Source organism: Mytilus galloprovincialis, chromosome 5 (assembly GCF_965363235.1).
Source record: "Mytilus galloprovincialis chromosome 5, xbMytGall1.hap1.1, whole genome shotgun sequence".
NCBI classification, from domain to species: domain Eukaryota; kingdom Metazoa; phylum Mollusca; class Bivalvia; order Mytilida; family Mytilidae; genus Mytilus; species Mytilus galloprovincialis.
The window spans coordinates 14,100,037-14,124,075 of record NC_134842.1 but is presented as its reverse complement, the minus strand read 5'-3'; the positions used below and the strand labels follow the sequence as shown (position 1 = coordinate 14,124,075).

Below are 24,039 nucleotides of genomic sequence, written 5' to 3'. Positions count from 1 at the left end.
CAAAAACAGTAAAATTTCCTTAAAATTACCAATTCAGGGGCAGCAACCCAACAACGGGTTGTCCGATTTATCTGAAAATTTCAGGGCAGATAGATCTTGACCTGATAAACAATTTGACCCCCTTGTCAGATTTGCTCTAAAGGCTTTGGTTTTTGAGTTATAAGCCAAAAACTGCATTTTACCCCTATGTTCTATTTTTAGCCATGGCGGCCATCTTGGTTGGATGGCCGGGTCATCAGACACATTTTTTAAACTAGATAACCAAAAGATGATTGTGGATAAGTTTGGATTAATTTGGCCCAGTAGTTTCAGAGGAGAAGATTTTTGTAAAAGATTACTAAGATTTACGAAAAATGGTTAAAAATTGACTATAAAGGGCAATAACTCCTATATTGGTCAACTGACCATTTCGGTCATGTTGACTTATTTGTAAATCTTACTTTGCTGAACATTATTGCTGTTTACAGTTTATTTTTATCTATAATAATTTTCAAGATAATAACCAAAAACAGTAAAATTTCCTTAAAATTACCAATTCAGGGGCAGCAACCCAACAACAGGTTGTCAGATTCATCTGAAAATTTCAGGGTAAATAGATCTTGACCTGATAAACAATTTTACCAATTGTCAGATTTGCTCTAAATGCTTTGGTTTTTAAGTTATAAGCCAAAAACTGCATTTTACCCCTATGTTCTATTTTTAGCCATGGCGGCCATCTTGGTTGGTTGGCCGGGTCACCGGACACATTTTTTAAACTAGATACCCCAAAGATAATTGTGGTCAAGTTTGGATAAATTTGGCCTAGTAGTTTCAGAGGAGAAGATTTTTGTAAAAGTTAACGACGCCGGACGCCGGACGCCAAGTCATGAGAAAAGCTCACTTGGCCCTTCGGGCCAGGTGAGCTAAAAATGTATTTAAAATCTGTCATATGTCGTCTGCGCTTGCACGTACGTCCCATAGCATCAATTGTCAATTGATACCATGTAAGAAAGTGACGTTATCCAATCAAAATGAACGTTGCAAACGTTGTTGCATTAGAATATTAAATAGGCAGTTTCAATATATGTTGGCAAAAGATTTTGTTGCAGTTCAGTGTTTTTGTCGTTCTGTTGTTTTTCTCTTATAGCTGATGTTTACTTTGATTATGGTTTGTGACCTGGATTTGTTTCAGTTAAATCCATGTATGACTGTTGTACAGTGGTATACTACTATCACCTTTATTTATCTAATCACAACTGATTCTACATATACTGCACTTATAAACTTTCCTTTTATAAATACATCAACATTCTAAGAAGACTGAAAATAATTGACAGAAAAGTTGGCTACAGAGGACAACAGGTGACACAATTATCTGTGAAAATACGGTTTGTTACAGTACTATTGTTTGATGACTTGCTATTTTCAGTCTTATTTTATTTTATTTTTTCAGAGTTAGTTCTATTCCTTCATGATTTAGCCAGACCATTCTCTACTGTGTGAATCAAACCACAAAATCTTCACTTTCCCTCTTTTATCCAACAGATCAATCTTCAGTTGTTTTTTTATGAATGAGTTCAGTGGCGGATCTAGAAATTTTCATAAGTGGGGGCCCACTGACTGCCTAATAGAGGGCCCACTTTAGTCACGCTTCAGTGATTCCCTATATAAGCAACCAAATTTTTCCCCAAAAAGGGGGAGCCTGGGCCCCTTGGCCCCCTGCCCCCCTAAATCCGCCTCTGGAGTTGCACAGGCTGACCTGTAGTCTGTAGTCAATCAGTTTAAATAACATCATTGAACATTGTATTTTTACTGTCATGTTTTAACATAAGCATTAAATAGTGACTTAGGAATTGTACAGGAAATGCATATGAAAATCATTTATATATTTCCTGTTTGAGTGGATTTACACTAGTCCTTTTGTGGCCCTTTATAGATTGTTCAATATGAGCAATTTGCTCTGTCTTGAAGACCTTATTGTGACCTAAATGGAGAGTTGTCTCATTGGCACTCATACCCATCTTCTTATACAGTGAAACCAGTCCAAACCGAACACCCACGGGACTTTGCGTTATGTTCGGTTTTCACAGGTGTTCGGATTGTAGAGGTAGACGGAAGTCGACACCAAAATAATTTTGGCAGCAATAATAGGTGACACAACAGCCGACAGTTTATTTTTGTGTTGATTTAGATGTAAATGTAAAAAAAGATAAAAGATAGACGTTTTGCTACATTTTTGTTTATAAATCAAACGCCACTCTGTCAATCACGGTCGTCGTTGGGAGATGTCCGACGTGGAGCGATTTTGCTTTTTATAATTATTTTCTCATCCGTTAATTCACTGACCAATTCAGATTCACAGTCACTGTCATATGACGATTCCGTAGTTGAATCGGGAATGTCATTGTACACACGAGTTCTCGGACTAAACTGGTCACCCGCTGGTTGATACTTCGGCAAACGATAACAGTGAAACAACAGCAGGGGTCCAGTTTATTCTCGCACTTTATCGTTGCTAAATAGCTAACGGAAGTCTTCGGGAGAAATTGAATCAAATATATAGGGCCTCTAAAGGGAATCCAGCAATCGAAATACATTGACTTTGTTGTGTTGCACGACTTCTTAATCCGGTGAAAGGCTTTAAAACTATTATTTGATTAAACAGTTTAGCTACAGAATGGCAGTTTCGATTTTGTGGCCGTAATTATTTGAGTAAGGTGCATTTAATTGATCTGAGGGAAAGTTCCTTTCTTGTCATTATCGGCGATGGGGGTAGCTGACCAGTTTAACGTTTCTTTACAAAAAAATAACTTTATACATGGACACAGACATGCTAATTAGTTTGTAATAACAACTCACAAGTTCATTAAACCTCAAATACCTTCGGGAATACTCTGCCATCCTGTGTTTGTTTAATTAAATCATGCAAATAATTAATTATATTTTATTGTTTTGATTGGTATTGATCGATTTTGACAGGTAATTTTTAGATACAAATTTTCTAACGAGCCTTCAAAAAGCGTTCGGAATTCGGTGTTGACAGGGTTCGTTTTTTTCAGGTTAAATTAACGTTAATTGATAGGGAAATTTTGTGGGACTTTGAAAATTGTTTGGTTTAAACTGAAATTCGGTTTTATCAGGGTTCGGTTTACCCAGGTTTCACTGTATCTATATACATCCCATAATATCTGACCTCCTCTGTTTCCTCTCTAGTTCATTGTTCCTTGTCATTTGTTCCTCTAGATGTAGTTTGGTATCCTGCATCTCTGCCGCCAGTCGTGAAGCCTTCTTTTTAGAGGCAGCCAAAAGTCTTCTCTGATCTTCTCCATCCTCAATTGCATCATGGAGCTGTAAAGAAATAATTTTGAAGACTGAGTATAAAGTGAAATAAACAGCATATTGTCTTCAGTATAACTTAAAAATACCAAAAATGATGACCAGTCACTTGAGTCTCCTCATACTACCTGACATTTAAAAGCTTTATCTTTTTAGTTGCAAAGGTGTTTTATAAGAATTTTTTTAATTCTGTATTCATTCAAATCTGTTCTTACCAGTTCAATAAAATTTGATAAACAACATATTGTTAAATATGTCTCATATAATATCCACTCAATATTCTTTTGGAATATTGACTCAGCATTTTGCATTGAATCATTAAGATAGATTCACATTTCTCTGCAATTTTCATCTCTTCATATTCTACACATTATGAAATTCAATACAATAAGATGAAGATTTAAATGCAGCAAGAGAAAATATCAATGTTCCAGGGAGTAATAAAATTAAGTGCTTCAAAACTAAAATGCTTGTCGTACTATTATAGAAATCCTATTTAAAAAAAGCTTAAATTCTTCTTACTTGACTTAGAAGTTTTGGTCTTGACATCTCATTAACATCCAACATTACGTCTAAATGCTTAAAAAAACACTTATAAAAACTTTCTTATATTTCAAAACCATCAGTATCCATAAACTTGCAGGTTTAATTAAAAGCGCATCTAATCACCTTGAACTCATTTATTTACAGTAATATAAACAAAGTTTTTACCATCTTTAAATCATCTTCACACTTTATTCCTCATATTTAACATTGCTGTATACAAATCCACATCTGACACAAACCAAATGGTCAGCAGGTGAATCAAATAGGCCAATCAAACGCACCTTTATAATTTAGGTAGCTAAACCATTTATTGCTACTTAATGATACATTTTATTCACTTGCATTACAGAAATCTTATACCAAGATAATAAATGCAAAAATTCAAAAGATTCTAGAATTTATCAAACAGAAATAAATCCTTTTGGTTGTTTTGAAATCTATATATCAATATTTGAATTCAGTTTTTGCCATTCTCTTTAAAAATTAGCTATTCCTCTTAACACAATCTAGTGCTTTTTCTGAAATTTTGTTTTATTACTCTATTCTTTCAAAAAAAAAAAAGAGAGGCTCTGTATGGGGTATTAGCAGTATTCTCCCAAAGTTTTTCAAATACTGTAAATTGAGAAATTATCATGTGCATTTATTGAAGGTATTGTTGAACAATGGACACACATGCTGAATTAATTATTGCAATCACATGATATACAGGTACTGCATACAAATAATGTTATCAAAATTTGAAATTCACTTTTTTTTGTTTTGCCGAAACCAATTTATATGGCCAATTATAAAAACATGGCAAAAATTTATGAAATTACAGTACAACATGGGGAATTGAAATAGGACTTCAATAGAATAAATTAGGCAGTTAGTTTGAATTGTTTTACATTTTGCATATTGGGCCTTTTATAGCTGACTATGCAGTATTTTTCTCAATGTTGAAGTCTATACAGTGACATTTAAATGCTTCTCTCTTTGTCGTTTGAACTAATTGTCTCATTGCAAATCGTACCACATCTTCTTATCTTTATACTTACCATTATTTGGGAATCTGACCAGAGATTTTGCAACACTTCATCCATTGACATCATACAATAATCCTTTCTAGTACCAGACATATCCTTATATATTTTTTTTTTCTTTAATTTTTCTCTCTCTTTATATTTTTTCCCCATTTGATTGGAAACACCCCTTTTAAACCTTTTATCGTACTGATGTCAGAGATGATCTCATTATTTCGTCAAACAATTAATTACAAAGCTGTGTTTTCCCTGCCAGAGGTAGATTAACACTTTACTAATTATTTTTGATGATTTTCACATACTTCTAATGTATTTGAACTCAAGTTAGGTGCCAAATTACATTTCAAAATTTATAACATGAGGTTTCAACTAAAAAATATAAATGAGGTCAAATGATCTTTCTATACTGAATTAATTATCTTTTCCTTTTGTAAAGTCATGAAACTAAAACATGCTGTTAAAATTCTGTTTTCAAATTCATTTATATTGTGACTAACACATAAATCCATAATCCCTACAAGCCTACTATCATCTACTCAGTATTTATGTATGATGATGCCAATATAAATGTCTCTTAACCAAAATTTACAACAAAAGCACAAAAATGATGCAACTCATCCCCATTTTTTTTGGTCATTTTAAATAAGATTCATCGATATCCGCCCCATCCCCCTCCCCACACTGTTTTTTGGATGTGAGGTTAAGTATCATGAATAATATTTTTCTTATTGTACTTAGTATATAGGGGTCAATGTGGTTTCCAGAAGCTTCATGTACCATAGGACAGGGAAGTAAACACAAATCTGCAGCTTCATGTACCATAGGACAGGGGAAGTATACACAAATCTGCAGCTTCATGTACCATAGGACAGGGGAAGTATACACAAATCTGTATAGGGTCAATGTGGTTTCCAGAAGCTTCATGTACCATAGGACAGGGAAGTATACACAAATCTGCATTTTTTTCAATCTGCCACTATTGCCAATGATATTGTATAGAAAATAATAAGTTTCTCTTTTTCTACTCATGATAAATCAAATCATTAAGATGAAAATTGAAGAATTCTATTATGTGTATTCATTATAAACATAATAAACTGAGGGCCAGGTGCTCTGACATCGTTTAATCACTTTTATCTACAGAAGCCAGAACTGTCCTTGAGATTACGCAATCATTTTTTTCTTCTTCAATTTTTCTATTATCTTAAATTATCTGGATAACTTTCGTTTAACAGCAGCTGACATGCAGCAAATAAATAAAACGGAAATCCTAAGAGCTAAGTAATAAGTTATACTTCTAAACACTGATGAAACCTTCCAATTATCTTCTGGTATTGAAATTTTTTTTTAACATAATTTTTTACTTTTGTTTTATTCTCAATACATTCATTTCTAAAATTGTATGATGAAATCTTTTATAAAATGTTCTTAAAATGCAAATAAGCAGAACATATCTGACAAAAAATTATCTGGATTTACTGGACGTTATCATTTTTTGAGATTCAAAATTCTATAGTAAAAATCCCACATTTAACATTAACAGATCAAGGCTAATATTTCAATGTCAATAATCAATTAAAACAGATGGCAATAATACCATGCTATCATTCTTTATTAAACAATATTAATGCTGTTATTCAAAATAAGGCAAAGTATATTTTTTTCTGAATAAGACATTAAAAGTAAATGTGAGGACCAGGGTCAAACCTTATGGCGTTACACATATAGTTAATGCATAGACTGTTTACAAGACCTACTCCTAACGAATGTAGCCTTGATGGCAGGTTCCCCCTTGTAAAATTCCTAGATCTCGAAACCTGCCATTTAGACACTTTTCTACATATGAAAAAAAATCTTTTCATAGATTTATAAGTCAAAATAATTTAAATGCAAGTATTAGTTTTCAACACCACAGGTGAAGGTTGAATCAGTTCCTATGAGACATTAGCCTAAATCAATAAAATGCATCAATATCATAACAAACACAACTTTAACCCTCAAGCCAGAGAATTTTTTTATGATAGATAGGTATAAACATTCACCAAACATCTGCCCTCAATGTTAACACAGACTTTAACATGTGTTTTAATTATCTCCTAATCACTATAACATACGTCCAGCAAACTCACTTTTAAAAATCTCTTGTAATATAACATTTCCTCTATTATGAAACTATCAGATATGCATCACAAATTAAGTAAATAATGTTCCTCTTTCATAATTTCTTGGTCCTTAAAAATGAATTTTCTGTAACTTTTAGTTGCAATTTTTTTATAATGATAATGGGACCACCATTTTTCCTCCCTCAATATAATGCCATTATTTCATGTTTAATTGATACATTATTTCATAATCTTATACAGCATATCAAACTCAATATCAAAACTAATTATCATTTTCAATGATTCAATATTTACTTAAAAACAAATATTTCTGTTGAAATTTACAATGCAAAAAAGTTTGCAAATTTTTTTCATTTTAAGATTTTGCAATTTTATATTCCATGGACAAAAGTGCTATTAGAATCTCACTATAAAATGATCTAGCTTATTGATAAGGGGAATCAACCCTTTTCCTACTGATCAAAAGTGAAATTTTCAGATAATTTTCAACAGAATTTAACACAAAAAAAATAAATTCAAAGTTTAAAAATAATCTACCCCGTACATAAATTTTTTAAATAAGTTTTTTTACCTTAGATGGTTTGATTATAATTTGTTCCGTCTTCATTTTAAGGTCAGTTAGAGTATAATCACATGAATCCAACATCATCTAAGGTGTGTAATTAACCTATACTGAGGCCCTCAATAGGGAAGAATTGTAACTGAAGGATGTAGCCATTACATCACACAGAAAAACGCACAGAAATCATGCAGAGAAGCTAACCATTTTTAAGTCATAAACTTCACTCTGAAAGTTAAACTATTTTTAGATTTAAAAAAAGTTTTCTTTATCTCGACTTATTGACCAAACATCTTATTTCTTGTAACAAATCGTTACATAACATATAATTAAGCTGTCCAATGGTATAAATAATTGCCTAGTATCATCACCCCTGGCTAATTAATTACCTATCATACAGGTATATTACAGGTATGATACACGAATTATCAGTGTTTTATGTAATATTACAAACAGCAGAAAATTTAATGTCAAGAAAAACAGCTGATCATAGTTAACTACATAATTTTAGTCTTATCTTATACTCAAACAGATATAATAGAAAAAGGTTAACAAATATTTGCTTTTGCTTTTCAAACAGCTTATAATCAATATTGCATTCAAATTCAGTGAAAAAAGATCTGTAAAAATCATTTTTCAAAAGTTGTTTGCATTATACAAAACTGAAAATAAAAATATTTAAACACCCTCTAATTATATTACGCAGCCAATGTCTTATGCTAGTATACTGGACTTTTCCATAAAAATAAATTGATATTGAAACTTATCCAAGATATTCTAGTAAAACTTTGACATACATTTAATATAATTCCAATGAGTAATGCTGATGCAAGATTGCTTACAAAACTAATTTTCCAAATTATTTATATTTCCAAGGGACACAACTCTAATACTATTTCAACCACTGCGATAACACTAATGTAAACCATCGGCATATCAAATGAAATAATATCAAGTGTAAAAATTCTCATGATATTGAATTTCCTTATTATTTACCAGGGGAAGGAGGGGGAATTTCAAAGCATACCTAGAAAAAAGGCTAGAATGAACTGTTAATGCAGAGATGTTTCTCGCCTCTATTGGTTTTATGCCATATTATCTCCAAGGATATGAAATGTGCTATTGCTGCTACTACTACAGACCAAATATCAATGACTGCTATTGCTGGTACTACTACAGACCAAATATCAATGACTGCTATTGCTGGTACTACTACAGACCAAATATCAATGACTGCTATTGCTGGTACTACTACAGACCAAATATCAATGACTGCTATTGCTGGTACTACTACAGACCAAATATCAATGACTGCTATTGCTGGTACTACTACAGACCAAATATCAATGACTGCTATTGCTGGTACTACTACAGACCAAATATCAATGACTGCTATTGCTGGTACTACTACAGACCAAATATCAATGACTGCTATTGCTGGTACTACTACAGACCAAATATCAATGACTGCTATTGCTGGTACTACTACAGACCAAATATCAATGACTGCTATTGCTGGTACTACTACAGACCAAATATCAATGACTGCTATTGCTGGTACTACTACAGACCAAATATCAATGACTGCTATTGCTGGTACTACTACAGACCAAATATCAATGACTGCTATTGCTGGTACTACTACAGACCAAATATCAATGACTGCTATTGCTGCTACTACTACAGACCAAATATCAATGACTGCTATTGCTGGTACTACTACAGACCAAATATCAATGACTGCTATTGCTGGTACTACTACAGACCAAATATCAATGACTGCTATTGCTGCTACTACTACAGACCAAATATCAATGATGTACCATAAGGTGTTTTAAAGCCAATAGACCATAACTAACAATAATCTCCATGGAAACGAAATGTTTCAGCTTTTTTTAACTTCAAACCAAATATGAATGATTTACTATTAGTGGGTCCACAATAACTTAAATATCATTGACTAATCAATAGGGGTTCCTCTTAAACTGACCTAATCAAATCTTACAAATTTTTGCCACCACCAACAGAAACAGCACACCAAAAACTCTCCTTTGTGAACTTATCTACGAAAGACAATAAGCCTTCACTTAATTGTTAAAATCCAAATCAATATAAATCTGCTTTCCAATACGAGAACAAAACAACAGCATACATAACAGCTTTCTTGTGTAACGATTTGTTGAAATAACAATTCAACTGACATTTTGCATTTTTTTTTTTGGGAATTCCCATATGAAAGGGAATGAAAAAACTGGCATGAGACTTTAAAATTAAGTGCCTATTTACAATGATTAATTAATTGATTGTTGGTTGCTTAACTTCCAGGGGCAAATATTTCATGCCTGTTCAGGAACAACAAAAAAAGATTAAATAATTATTCTAATTCTACAGACTATCACCATTTGTGGGGCTGCTTGTTTCAGTTGTCTGTTCATCAAGATGTTCAATGAAGTTAACAACTTGTAAGAAGGTCAGGAGGTCAAACCAATGAACATGACACCGGAAATAATATACATTTATTTATGAGTTGCACAAGTACACATACATGTAGATGTGTGATTTATAATCTATAACACACGTTTTAAGAATTATGTACATCTGTTTCTAGAGAAGACTAAAATAGAAAACTAATACATGTATTGTCAAAACTGCTATAATATTCTAAATTGGGAGACTTTGCAATGTTCAACTGATGAAACTTGGTAATTAAAACTTACAGATTTTCTAAATGAAACTGGTTTTAACCTTTTAAAAGAAACCGAAAATTACTAAAAAAAGAAGTAGAAATTCACTTTTCAATCAGAACACTTCAAAAACAAGAATGTGTCCAAAGTACACGGATGCCCCACTCGCACTGCCATTTTTTATGTTCAATGGACTGTGAAATTGGGTAAAAAATCTAATTTGGCATTAAAATTATAAAGATCATATCATATGGAACATGTGTACTAAGTTTCAAGTTGATTGAACTTCAACTTCATCAAAAACTACCTTGACCAAAAACTTTAACCTGAAACTCCAACTTTCATTTATTATGTTCAGTAGACCATGAAATTGGGGTCAAAAGACTAATTTGGCTTTTAAATTAAAAAGATCATATCATATGGAACATGTGTACTAAGTTTCAAGTTGATTGAACTTCAACTTCATCAAAAACTACCTTGACCAAAAACTTTAACCTGAAACTCCAACTTTCATTTATTATGTTCAGTAGACCATGAAATTGGGGTCAAAAGACTAATTTGGCTTTTAAATTAAAAAGATCATATCATATGGAACATGTGTACTAAGTTTCAAGTTGATTGAACTTCAACTTCATCAAAAACTACCTTGACCAAAAAGTTTAACCTTAAACTCCCACTTTCATTTTCTATGTTCAGTGGACCGTAAAATTGGGGTCAAAAGTCTAATTTGCTTTTAAATTATAAAGATCATACCATAAGCAACAAGTGTACTAAGTTTCAAGTTGATTGGACTTCAGCTTCATCAAAAACTACCTTGACCAAAAACTTGAACCTGAACGGAAGGACGGACGCACAGACGAACGGAGGCACAGACCAGAAAACATAATGCCCCTCTACTATCGTAGGTGGGGCATAACAATAACAATGGAAATGTTGAAAACCTAACTAGATAAATACATTTTTGTACTTTATGAATGCTGGTTTCAAGACAAAATATTCAGAAATATATTCATCTTCGACTATTTGGATAGTATTCATTTAACTGATTTTTTCAATCACCAAGAACAATATATTCAGAATAACAACAACTTCTTTGATGACAATTGAATATAAACTATTCTTTATGTTCAATTGTAAGCAAAATTTTCAAGGCTTTACTTTCAACTTTTTCTTTTAATGAACATACTTTGTGATTTGGTAACAGCAGTAGAAATTTTTTATAGTCTATAAAAGTAATTCAAAGTTTGGCTCCAACCATAATCGACTAGGATTGGCAATTTTCTCCCTGAAGGTCAGTGGTTCTCAAAGAATATCAACATCAACATAATATTGGATTCTCTATGTAGACATTTTGCATATAATTTTGAAAAAAAGTATCACCAAACAGAAATTGGCTACAAAACAGATGCAAAAATGCTAACTTGTTACAACTCAACATAATCAAGCTGCAGGTCAAATATAAAACCAGATCCTTTGAAGCAAGATTTTTTACTAAAATGTTCTTTGTTGTAGAATTTTAAACTGAATGTGGCTACACAGCAGTTGTAAAAATTGCTTACTTAAAGCCTGCTACAAACTGTAGACCAAATATTAAATTATTCCCTTTCTTAAACTAAGAAAACTTTGAAGAACCAAAATTCATGTGGCTTCTAGACCTGCTTCTGTCTTAGGCACTGCTGGTAACAAATTTAGAACGTCTTCTGTTGATATTCAAATAACATAAATAACAAACTAAACCATTTTTTGAATCTACTTTATGGCATTTTGTTTTTACTTTGTTTTTCAAATAACCTATACATCAAATCATACCATTTGTTAATTATTAACAGCATTAAATAACTAGAACATTAAGTTACTCCATTTATACATTGTTCAACTTGAACAATATGCGTTTACTGTTCACTGCAAAATGAAAATCCTTAGACACAACATCTTCACTGTTCAAAAATACATAATTGATAGAAACGTTACCTACCCTTTTTTCTACTGCTTTTTTAGAGTGTTGTTCTGTTTCTAACTCTTCTTCATGTTGTTTCTGGAGACGTTTCTTGGTAATATCAAGTTCTCTTAAAACTCTCTCATATCTGTCCTTGTATACAGAATCATTTCCTAAAATTAACAACAGTCTATTTAATTCATTTTATTTACACATCTTTTATTTTCGTGTTGTTCTACTTCTTCAAAATATAGGTTAAAAACAATTCTCAAGACTCAATACCATTAAAAATGCCAGTTATGCTGGTACCGTTATACTGTACTGGATGCAAATTTCAACAAATTATGTTCCTTAAATCATATATTATTTGAATGTCCATAAATATTTAACAGCAAAAAGGAAGAAATTTTTACCATCTACTATGCTAACATAGAAGACATCAGCAAGAATTTAGATGTTTTGAAAAATTTAAATTCACACAGATTTTTACTTTATCCTCATTACTTTCATGAATCATCACTCAAATTTCAAAATCATGTGACCCAAAGGGTATCTGGAGTAAAGAAATATGACAAGAAGTAAAACCTGTGTCATGTTGGTTGTGTAAGATGTATCAATTTGAAACCACTTTTTCATATATGGCATTTTCAAGCTAAAATATTTATTAAATTGATTGTTTTCAATATGTGGCTTAAGAATGGAGATATCTGTATTGTATTTTAAGCTTGGGCTTTGTAAAGCTTGATATTATAGTCTCAAATCCATTACCTAGCTCCCCTATGTGATGATAGGTACAATCTACTTTTTACGAAGGCCAAGCTTAAAATACAATACAGCTATCTCTTAAGTAACAATCAATCATAATCATAAGAAGCCAAATTTGTCTACAAAGACAATGATATATGCCTAATATGATGCTACCTTCTGCATCCATTTTAGTCACGTATTAGTGTGTAAAATGTCTACATATTTTTTAAAAAACTATATCCACCTACCATCAGCATCCTCATCATTGAAATCTAAAGCCTCAGCATGCCATAGATGTACTTGGGTTAACTCCATCTCTATCTTCTCAGCTTGTCTCTTCAAGGCATTATATTTTCCCTAAAATTTATGAAATATTCATGGGTCAAATTAAGATAAGCAAAGTCTACTGTTTATTTGAGAAAAATAAAATCTTTTTTTGTTTAAACAAAAATCCACTAAGTAACTGTTAAATTGTAAACTGAATGTAATTTACTTTTAACTGAAAGAACTTGAATAGAGACAGTTTCTACTGATAAAGGTAGAAGATTAATATGCTAAAAACTCCGAAAATCTAAAAAAAAAAACATATTTTTTTTACCATAAAAATTTGTAAACTAGTTAATTTTAAATATCTACAACTGTAACATCCAATGTTATCACATCTTTTTCTTCAAAATCTGCCATCTTTCATTAATGATTTTATCTGCATTATTATGGAACTTTACTGATATTCATAATGTTTTGTTTTTATTATCTCTGGAAAAACTTTTAATTCAAATTGGATTAAATTGAACATAAATTATGAGTATATTTGATTCATTGAGGCCTTTAAAAAATTACCAAGATGGAACAACAGTAAAAAATTATTGGAAATCATGGTTTATTTTCTAGTTAGTCCAATTTTTATTTTTACCCATAGAATACTATCTCCTTTCATTCTAATTTGACAATAGTATTTGTTATATAGAATACACTAACTCGGCTATTTCCTTTCATTATAATTTGCCAATAGTATTTGTTATATACCTGTAAATCTTTATGTTCTTTACTAAGCTGCATTCTCTCAGCTGTTTCTGATTCCAACATCTCAGAAGCATGTGTAGCTGTAGAATGCTCCTCTATCAGGTCAGCCTGCACTTCTGACATCTATATAATCATATCACATACTATTTCACATGTTTCATACTTATACATTCATGTATGTTGTACTGTTATACCACTGTCCCAGATTAGGGAAGGGTTGGGATCCTGCTAACATGTTTAACCCCGCCACATTATTTATGTATGTGCCTGTCCCAAGTCAGGAGCCTGTAATTCAGTGGTTGTCGTTTGTTTATGTGTTACATATTTGTTTTTCGTTCATTTTTTTTACATAAATAAGGCCATTAGTTTTCTCCTTTGAATTGTTTTACATTGTCTTATTGGGGCCTTCATAGCTGACTATGTGGTATGGGCTTTGCTCATTGTTGAAGGCCGTACAGTGATCTATAGTTGTTAATGTCTGTGTCATTTTGGTCTTTTGTGGATAGCTGTCTCATTGGCAATCATACCACATCTTCTTTTTTATATGTACAATACAAACTGAAAGCTTTTCTTATATTTCCTTTACAAAAGGACCCAAATAATTCAGGATAGTCAAACTGATTAAATTATTTCAGATTTTAGATAAATTCACTTTTTCTAACCATAATTTAGATTTGTCTATTAAACTTTCACATAAGAAAAATTGTGAGTACCAAATGCTAAACTGAAGATGTAGATGTTTTTTTTGTATTGTTCAGTTGCTGTCAGATTTAAGTTTAATCTACATCTTCTGTTATTCCTATTAGTGAAATGATTAACAGACAACATGTATATGTTTACTGAAATTCTCCTTCCAATATAAAACTTATTTCTGATCATTTTCAAATTATCGTGGGATTTTTTTATTTTTCCTATAAAAATTTACGACATAAATTCTTTTTTGTTATGCATGTTTACTCACCCTGCTGTCTGTCTTTTCATACAGTTGTTTATATTCATTTCTTTCTCTTTCAATCTTCTCTAATTTGCTTTTTAAATGCTCCACTTCAATCTGTAATTAACAATGTATGTAGTATAACTTCAATATTACTGCTCACTTTTAAAAACTAACTATTCAAAATGAATTTACAGCAACCAAATTATACATATGAATACATGATACATGTTTAAAAAAAACCAGTTACAAGCTTTTTGTAGGTCACACCAATAGTTAGATTCTGACGTCTAGTCAGAAATTTACACGCAATGTTGATACTTTATAATAATTCCAGACATTTTCATGCTTGAGTATTGTTTTCCATAACATTTTTAATTTGTAACATTTAAGGATGTTGGCTCCTCCATTTTTTGATTTTTTGCCTGATTTTCAGAATCCTCTGGTTTTATCCATGTATTGTCATTATAAAATTTTGCCCACTAACCCCTACTTTTCTTTTCATAATTTTATTACATAAAGTTTAAAAAGCCATATTTCAAAATTTTATAAAATTCTTGTTATTTTTTCATAGTTTTTGAAACAAATAAGGTGCCAATGTTAAATATATGAAAAATCTAAAGAGAATTATTCCCGCCAAATTTTCAATGGCTTATATCTCGAAAATGAGCACACGGACCTTCCATTTTTTTCTACTTTTTGAGTTTCTTTATTAATATACTATCAATTCATAATAGTCTTTTAAAAAGCTTGTTATTTTTTAACAGAGTAGCGAACATCCTTAAAATATGATTACTTAGTTATCTTTCCTTTATTTTCTATATACCTTACCTCCAGTTATCTCCCTTCTATCTTCTATATACCTTACCTCCAGTTATCTCCCTTCTATCTTCTATATACCTTACCTCCAGTTATCTCCCTTCTATTTTCTATATACCTTACCTCCCAGTCCAATACAAATATAAACATGAAAGTTTTATATTGATTCGGTTCACATAAAATAATACAAACATAAGCAAATCCATAAGGTACCCCTTTTTCCTATGAATGAATTTTAAATTAATGGCTTACCTCCCTTTCTTGAAGTTGTTCCTCTGTTCTATGAACATTTAACATTGGTTGTACTTTGGTAAACAGCCTCCACCATGACCAATCTCGTATCAACATAAATTTCTTTACATTCTTCTGTATACAGCTGATTGCTATATGTTTAACCTGTAAAATAATTTAAAATAACAATAAAATAATATCACAATATCTGAGAAAAATTGTCTCCCTTGATGATGGGAGATTTTTAACGCTCTTTCACTACCTATACAGCCTTTGTATGGTCTCCCTTAAAGCGCTTTCTTGGCCTTTATTTGAAGAAAGTGATCATTCAACCAATTAATAAAAACATGTTCATCAAGCCTTGCGATTGGTTAAAAAGTGGATTACTAATGGACGGAAGTTCTTTTATATCAATGAAGGAATAGTGAAACTGCTAATTGTCCTTTAGATTCTGAAAAGTAAACTTAAGTAAGACAGTAAAATATAGCTTCTTATGACTTAGCAAATGTACATATACTTGTGGCATGATTATATCATATTATAGTTTTAAATGGTCATATTTTCAAAAGCATGCCTACATTGCTATTATCATTCGTTCATGAAAATGCTTCTCTTTAATCAAAGAATTACATACGGTGGATTCATCATTATTCGATGTCAACCACGAATTCAAATGTTCAAGAATAACATCTTTTCAATAGACTTTGTATACAGCAATTGGCAAAACCACAAAATCAAATATCAACTAAAATGCAAGTTTTCAGCAATAATACCCACAAAATAAATGAGTCCACAGTATCTGAAACCATTTTAAAACACAGGGATGTTATAACCTACCCGTAATTCTTTTAGCTTCTTCCTGCCTAAGGTTCCTCGACAACGAGCTTGGAATGCTACAATTGTTCCCGTAATTTTTTCATCTCTAGCTGCTTCTAACTGGCTCAGTGCACCAGCTCGGAAAAATACCTGAAAAAGAAAATTTCTGTCATGAAAATACATCTGTTCAACTTGTATAAAAAAAAAACATATTCCCAGCAATGGTACTTTATCATCAGTTAGAGTACTAAGTGTTCACTGTGGGAACATCTTTCCCCAAACTATTAAAGTTCAATATCCAATTTTATACATGTATTGTGAGATAAATGAAACTATACTTACTCTACTGCATATCACTACCAATCTGCTTTCTAATCCACATAAAACTTAACAATTACTTAATACCACATTTCTGCTTCTTAAAACATTTACTTTCTGCTTATTATCAAAGAAAGATAAAGGAAACAATTTACCAGTAAATAAGGTTTTTTTTCTAACCTGTCTGACAAGATATAAAATCAATACAAATCTTATATGTCTGTTATGTTTTACTGTTTATTAATAATTAATCTTGATATACAGGAAAAAGCTGAAAGTTTTTATTGAACATGTACATTATTAACCACTAATCTAATTAAATTGCCCAGAAGGTAATTTATTGGATGTGGTAAAAATATATTGACTCTGGTCCAAAACTTGATTCTCTATTTTAAGATTTCTTTTAACTTTTCTAGTTTTTTATTTTTTCATTCACCTAAGAATTGAAAACTGCACCAAAGAAATGGTTCATTAATCATAAGGTACATGAAAGTAAAAAATTTGTAAGAAAAGTTTACAGAAAAATAAATGTATACAAAGTAAAATGTGAAAGAAAAGTTTTTCAGAAATTGTTTTACAAAGTAAAATTTTGTAAAAAAAGTTTACAAAGAAATATGTCTACAAAAGTAAAACAGATTTTTGATCAAAGGAGTCAAAACATGTGAAACTGTGTGCTACTGCTCACTGATGAATACCCCCCCCCCCCCCCCCCCCAAATGTTTGAGTAAACAGGAAGCACTTAAGTGACGAAACTTTATAACTTGGATATCATGTGTAAAATGATACAAGTTGTTGAATGATGAATTTGAAAATGCATCACACGATATAACTGATTTATATAAACCCTGAAACCAAATTTTAGAAATCCCTGTAATGTAGTTCCTGAGAAAAATGGGACGTAAACATTCATGTGACCTACGGACTGATGCACGGACTGACAGACAGAGGTGAATTGGTATACACCTACTTTTTTAAATGGGGGTATAATTATGTGATGCCTATCATGTGAGCTGCATCTGATAGAAATCCACCTTATGCAAATGCACGTATACATATACATAAATAACTATTTGTTTTGTTTTTTTTAACATTCAAATGAGAAATGAAAACTGAATGTTGGTGAAATTAGTAGGGTTCTTATAACAACTCACTTTTCAAAAAGTTACACACTTTCTAAAGCGATAATTTCAATTCGGAATAGGTTAACAGATGTATTGATAATTATTTGCATAAGGTCGATTTCTATCGAACGCAGTCCATGTACAGTTACTGAGAAAAAAGTCTCACCAAACGGAGTATCTGTTTAACAAGACATAAAGCCGTTTCTTAACAGACCAGTTCCAAGTTTCTTAGTCACATATTATAAAATGTGACATTTTCTCACCTGACTTGATTCTACCTGAAATTCTGTTTACCTTTAAATAGGTATAACATATTTTCTCACCATACTTAAAACCAAGCTTTTAGTTTAAGCATAATTTAGTTCCTGGTTATTCTGTATACTGTAAATTCAGAAATTATTGCTTGCATTTATTATTTCAATTTTGTCATTTTAGAATAAAAAGCGATTTTAATTTTTACTATTTTGAGATAAATCCTGCTTAATTCATAAATAAAATATTTTAAAATGTGAGTTTAATTTTTAGGTTTACAACTATATCATAATTTTCGCAATAATAAAAACCTCGCAATAATATCTGAATTTACAGTATGTCACAGATCAATTATCTCACTAGGCAAATTTGAGATGCATTGGATAGGAATGGACCTTATACAAGCGTACATAAATATGTTCAAAAATTGCAAACAGTCTTCCAGACTTTCCGTTAGGGGCCAGACTTTCCGTTAGGGGCCAGCTGAAGGACACCTACGGGTGCGGGAATTCTCGCTACATTGAAGACCCATTGGTTGCCTTCGGCTGTTGTTTGCTCTATGGTCGGGTGGTTGTCGCTTTGACATATTCACCATTTCCTTTCTCAATTTTACATGTATAAGACTTTGATTAATTTTGGAACATTGATATACGAAATACAATGAAATAAAAGATGAAATTTTTTCCTGTATGTAGCATTCAATTAACAATTCAAAAATTGCAAACAGTCTTCCAGACTTTCCGTTAACATTTTTTTCAAAACCTAAATAGGTTAACAGATGTATTGATGTTGATTTGCATAAAATCGATTTATCCAACGCAACTCATTTAAATCTACTTACAAGTTACTGTGGATTCACTAATATTTGTTGGATACCAATTTTCGAGGATTTCATGGGTACATGGGAACCACGAATTTAAATGTTCAACGAAATACAAATTTTCTACAGAAAAATATGCAGACTTTGCCAAAACCAAGAAATCAAATATCCACGAAATATGCAAGTTTTCACCAATCCACGAAAATTGGTACCCACGAAAATAAATGAATCCACAGTATTCAAATATATTGTCTAACCCGTTACTAACCTGACTAAGTCCCACTCTGTAATTAAGTTTATCTAGATCCAGATTATCCAGTATATGTAATATTGCTTGTTTTTCTGGTAAATCTTTGGCTGGTTTATTATTTGGTGATAGTAATCCTTCAAATCTCTGTCGAAACTCTCCAAAACCCATATTATCAGGAAAGCCTAAGAAATAAAAGAACCAAGCTTTCATATCCATTGTCCACAAATAAATTATGATTTATGACAGTACATTTGATACTGTATTTTGCCAATAACTATTAAGTAAGTACGACCTTGACCTGGGGTCAACAGGAATATTTCTCTGCATACATGTACTCTTAATATACACATATCCAAGTAAAATTGCAATTTCCTGCAACATTGTACAACCTGAAACCACTTTTCAAATTTTTATTTTTTTTCTGATACTATGACCTTGAGCTCAGACACAATGACCTCAAATCCAATTGATCATATTCTCTCATAAAGTTTAAGGATGTATCCATAAGGTATAGGGGGAGGGTTGAGATCTCACAAACATGTTTAACCCCGCCGCATTTTTGCGCCTGTCCCAAGTCAGGAGCCTCTGGCCTTTGTTAGTCTTGTGTTATTCTAATTTTAGTTTCTTGTGTACAATTTGGAAATTAGTATGGCGTTCATTATCACTGGACTAGTATATATTTGTTTTGGGGCCAGCTGAAGGACGCCTCCAGGTGCAGAAAATTCTCGCTACATTGAAGACCTGTTGGTGACCCTCTGCTGTTGTGTTTTTTATTTGGTCGGGTTGTTGTCTCTTTGACACATTCCCCATTTCCATTCTCAATTTTATGTATAGATACAATCCAATTTGTAATTCTTCATTTGCATCATAAACTTCTTTTTGCAAAAAATCTGTCTATATATATAGAAACTTAAAATATGACCTTTGAAAATGTTGCCTCAATACCAATAACCTCTAACTATATGTGACCTACTACATGTATATCAACTTTCATATTAATGAATATTTCGATTAGCAGCTGTAGAAAATCAATCATCTTAATATTTGTAAAACCTTTCAAAAATTTAGATCATCATGGTTTCAAATATTTGATTCAAAGAGTTTCTTACCTTGTCTAAATATCCTGACTGAGTCTAAGAGTTCGCTGCCCCTAATTTGAGATCTGACGAGTGTTACATTCATAAGTACTTCCTCTGTCGCTCCAGGTTTATCCTGAGGTACGGATGGGGTTTTCAATTCCCAGAGTCCTGCATTATGCTGAGGAAGAATACAATGTACAAAATGACATTTAGTTTTCCGCACAGTCTCAATAATTGAGTCCACTTGGAATTTAACTTGTAAACACATTGAACGTTTTTTAAGTCCTGCAGTTCCTGACATAAATGTCCGTCTCATACTACCAACTCGCCGTAATGAAGCTGATCCTTCCATTCCAACTATAGATCCACTCACCATCCCAGCCACTGGAGCTTTTACACTGTTAAATAACTCATTTATATTTTGCCTGAAATAGATGACAATAAAATTAAAAAGATATCACAATGTCCAATGATTGAAAACACCATTACTCAATTAATTCTAGATAACTATCAAGATACTTGACATGTCACATCTGTTTTTAAAACATGCTTATTTATGTACATAAATTAGGAGGTTAGTTTTGGCGTTTGAAATGTTTCACATTTGTCATTTCTGGGCTTTTTTAGCTTACTATGCGATATTAACTTTGCTCATTGTTAAAGGCGGTACCTATAGGTGACCTATAGTTGTTAATTTCAGTGTCATTAGGTCTCTTGTGGAGAGTTGTTTCATTGGAAATAATACCACATCTTCTTATTTATATCCATATATTTATTTTTTCTTGTCTTCTTCTTCAATGTTGTTTTGTTAATAAAGCAGCTAGGTTTCTTTGTTAAAAGGGAGTCTGTCGGCTATTACTTTAAAGTGTAAGGGTTTTCTCATTGTTTTTAGAGTCCTGTAGGACTTGAGTGGCTTATGTTTTGTACTGACCTTTTAGAGTCCTGTAGGACTTGAGTGGCTTATGGTTTGTACTGACCTTTTAGAGTCCTGTAGGACTTGAGTGGCTTATGGTTTGTACTGACCTTTTAGAGTCCTGTAGGACTTGAGTGGCTTATGGTTTGTACTGACCTTTTAGAGTCCTGTAGGACTTGAGTGGCTTATGTTTTGTACTGACCTTTTAGAGTCCTGTAGGACTTGAGTGGCTTTAGTTTTGTACTGACCTTTTAGAGTCCTGTAGGACTTGAGTGGCTTATGGTTTGTACTGACCTTTTAGAGTCCTGTAGGACTTGAGTGGCTTATGGTTTGTACTGACCTTTTAGAGTCCTGTAGGACTTGAGTGGCTTATGGTTTGTACTGACCTTTTAGAGTCCTGTAGGACTTGAGTGGCTTATGGTTTGTACTGACCTTTTAGAGTCCTGTAGGACTTGAGTGGCTTATGGTTTGTACTGACCTTTTAGAGTCCTGTAGGACTTGAGTGGCTTATGGTTTGTACTGACCTTTTAGAGTCCTGTAGGACTTGAGTGGCTTATGGTTTGTACTGACCTTTTAGAGTCCTGTAGGACTTGAGTGGCTTATGGTTTGTACTGACCTTTTAGAGTCCTGTAGGACTTGAGTGGCTTATGGTTTGTACTGACCTTTTAGAGTCCTGTAGGACTTGAGTGGCTTATGTTTTGTACTGACCTTTTAGAGTCCTGTAAGACTTGAGTGGCTTATGGTTTGTACTGACCTTTTAGAGTCCTGTAGGACTTGAGTGGCTTATGGTTTGTACTGACCTTTTAGAGTCCTGTAGGACTTGAGTGGCTTATGGTTTGTACTGACCTTTTAGAGTCCTGTAGGACTTGAGTGGCTTATGTTTTGTACTGACCTTTTAGAGTCCTGTAGGACTTGAGTGGCTTATGGTTTGTACTGACCTTTTAGAGTCCTGTAGGACTTGAGTGGCTTATGGTTTGTACTGACCTTTTAGAGTCCTGTAGGACTTGAGTGGCTTATGGTTTGTACTGACCTTTTAGAGTCCTGTAGGACTTGAGTTGCTACTTTCATATTTGGATTATCCCTACAGCCCCTCAGCCAACCACTAGCATTATACTGTACAGGGTTGGTTCCTTGGAAATGGTTCAGAATAAATGTGTTGCCTAGTGTAGATGCTTTCCTCAGTAAACTATCTCCTATAATGATAAAATTGTAAATATTGATATATAGCAAAGACTTGTATCATGATGCTAGCAAGAGTTACCTCTCTTTAACAAATAATTTGGATTCAAACACAATGAATAAAAACATTTCCCTTGTACGGCAGTTTAAATTACTAGATTTCATTAAGTTCTTCTGTTTTCAATGAGAGTATATGTATCTTTAACCTGGGGTACTTAAATACGTATTAAATGTAACATGCATGCTTTATCAGACTTGTGGAAAACACATATTATTTACCTCAAAATATGTACAAAATCTTCTTCCTTTATCAAGTAATATCAAAAAGAGTACAATAGAAAATCAGTTTCCCCAGTTATTCTTACTTCTAACTTTCTGTTCTCCATGATGTGTAAAGAATCTGTCCATGAATGAGTCCTCTGTTGCCCCTGGAAACATACTCTCTTCGTCAAGTATCCATAGTAACCCTTTTCTTTCACTGTCCTTCATCTCTTGTGATGTGTTCTTTATCTAATGAATAATAAATCAAATCAATTAAACTTTTATTGAGTCTCAAATTCAATTATGATCTATAAAAAGGGCTTTTTTATAAGAACATATACAAAAAACAAAAAAATAAAGCAACATGAAAATTCATGCATATTTAATTTCAGCAGCATATTTTTTTAACCTGTCTGATCTTTAACGTTAATAGTTATAAACAGAAAGAAAAACAAAAACAGTTTATTCTACAAATTCATGCAGTTCTGGTGGCTATGAAGAAAAGAGCAAAAAAGACAAAATGGAAGCCATAGTTTAAATTTGTATGTGTATCTATACTTTGATTGATGGATTTATTGTTGATTGATTGATTGATTGATTGATTGATTGGTAGATATCATGGTGATGGTGTAATGAAATTGTTAACAAAATAATCATAAATTAATAAAAGACACTTGATAAACCATTAAACAAAATCCAACACCATTAATTAACACCAATTTCACTTTATAAGGATATAATGCCGATATTAAAAAAAAATGCTTTCAATATTCTGTTGTAAATGGTTCATTTCATAAATTTATTAGAGTATTTTTCCAGATAAAAACTTCCATTAAGTTATGTCTTGCTGACATTTTGAACTTTGATCTTTGACCCAAGACAAGTATCAATTCATGATTTTACATTATATATAAAATAAGAAGATGTGGTGTGATTGCCAATGAGACAACTCTCCAACAGAGACCAAAATGACATAGAATTAAACAACTATAGGTCACAGTACGTCCTTCAACAATGAGCAAAACCCATACCACAAATTGCATATCTGATTGTAATATTTTATAACAAGCAACAAGAGGGAATATGACGGT

The 24,039-nt window shown here is 32.1% G+C and overlaps 1 protein-coding gene across 5 annotated transcripts in view; it reads right to left on the bottom strand.

The window, feature by feature from the left end:
- LOC143075212 (unconventional myosin-XVIIIa-like) overlaps positions 1 to 24,039 on the bottom strand; it is an 86,563-nt gene that overhangs the window by 20,693 nt on the left and 41,831 nt on the right. For all 5 annotated transcript variants that reach the window (XM_076250554.1, XM_076250555.1, XM_076250556.1 and 2 more), the window contains 11 exons: positions 23,053 to 23,197; positions 22,539 to 22,701; positions 20,626 to 21,020; positions 19,535 to 19,698; positions 16,777 to 16,905; positions 15,961 to 16,104; positions 14,917 to 15,006; positions 13,959 to 14,078; positions 13,181 to 13,289; positions 12,225 to 12,358; positions 3,173 to 3,327 (listed from right to left, as the gene is read on the bottom strand). In XM_076250554.1, the coding sequence (XP_076106669.1) occupies positions 3,173 to 3,327; positions 12,225 to 12,358; positions 13,181 to 13,289; positions 13,959 to 14,078; positions 14,917 to 15,006; positions 15,961 to 16,104; positions 16,777 to 16,905; positions 19,535 to 19,698; positions 20,626 to 21,020; positions 22,539 to 22,701; positions 23,053 to 23,197 (1,748 nt within the window). The remainder of the gene's footprint in view (positions 1 to 3,172; positions 3,328 to 12,224; positions 12,359 to 13,180; positions 13,290 to 13,958; positions 14,079 to 14,916; positions 15,007 to 15,960; positions 16,105 to 16,776; positions 16,906 to 19,534; positions 19,699 to 20,625; positions 21,021 to 22,538; positions 22,702 to 23,052; positions 23,198 to 24,039) is intronic.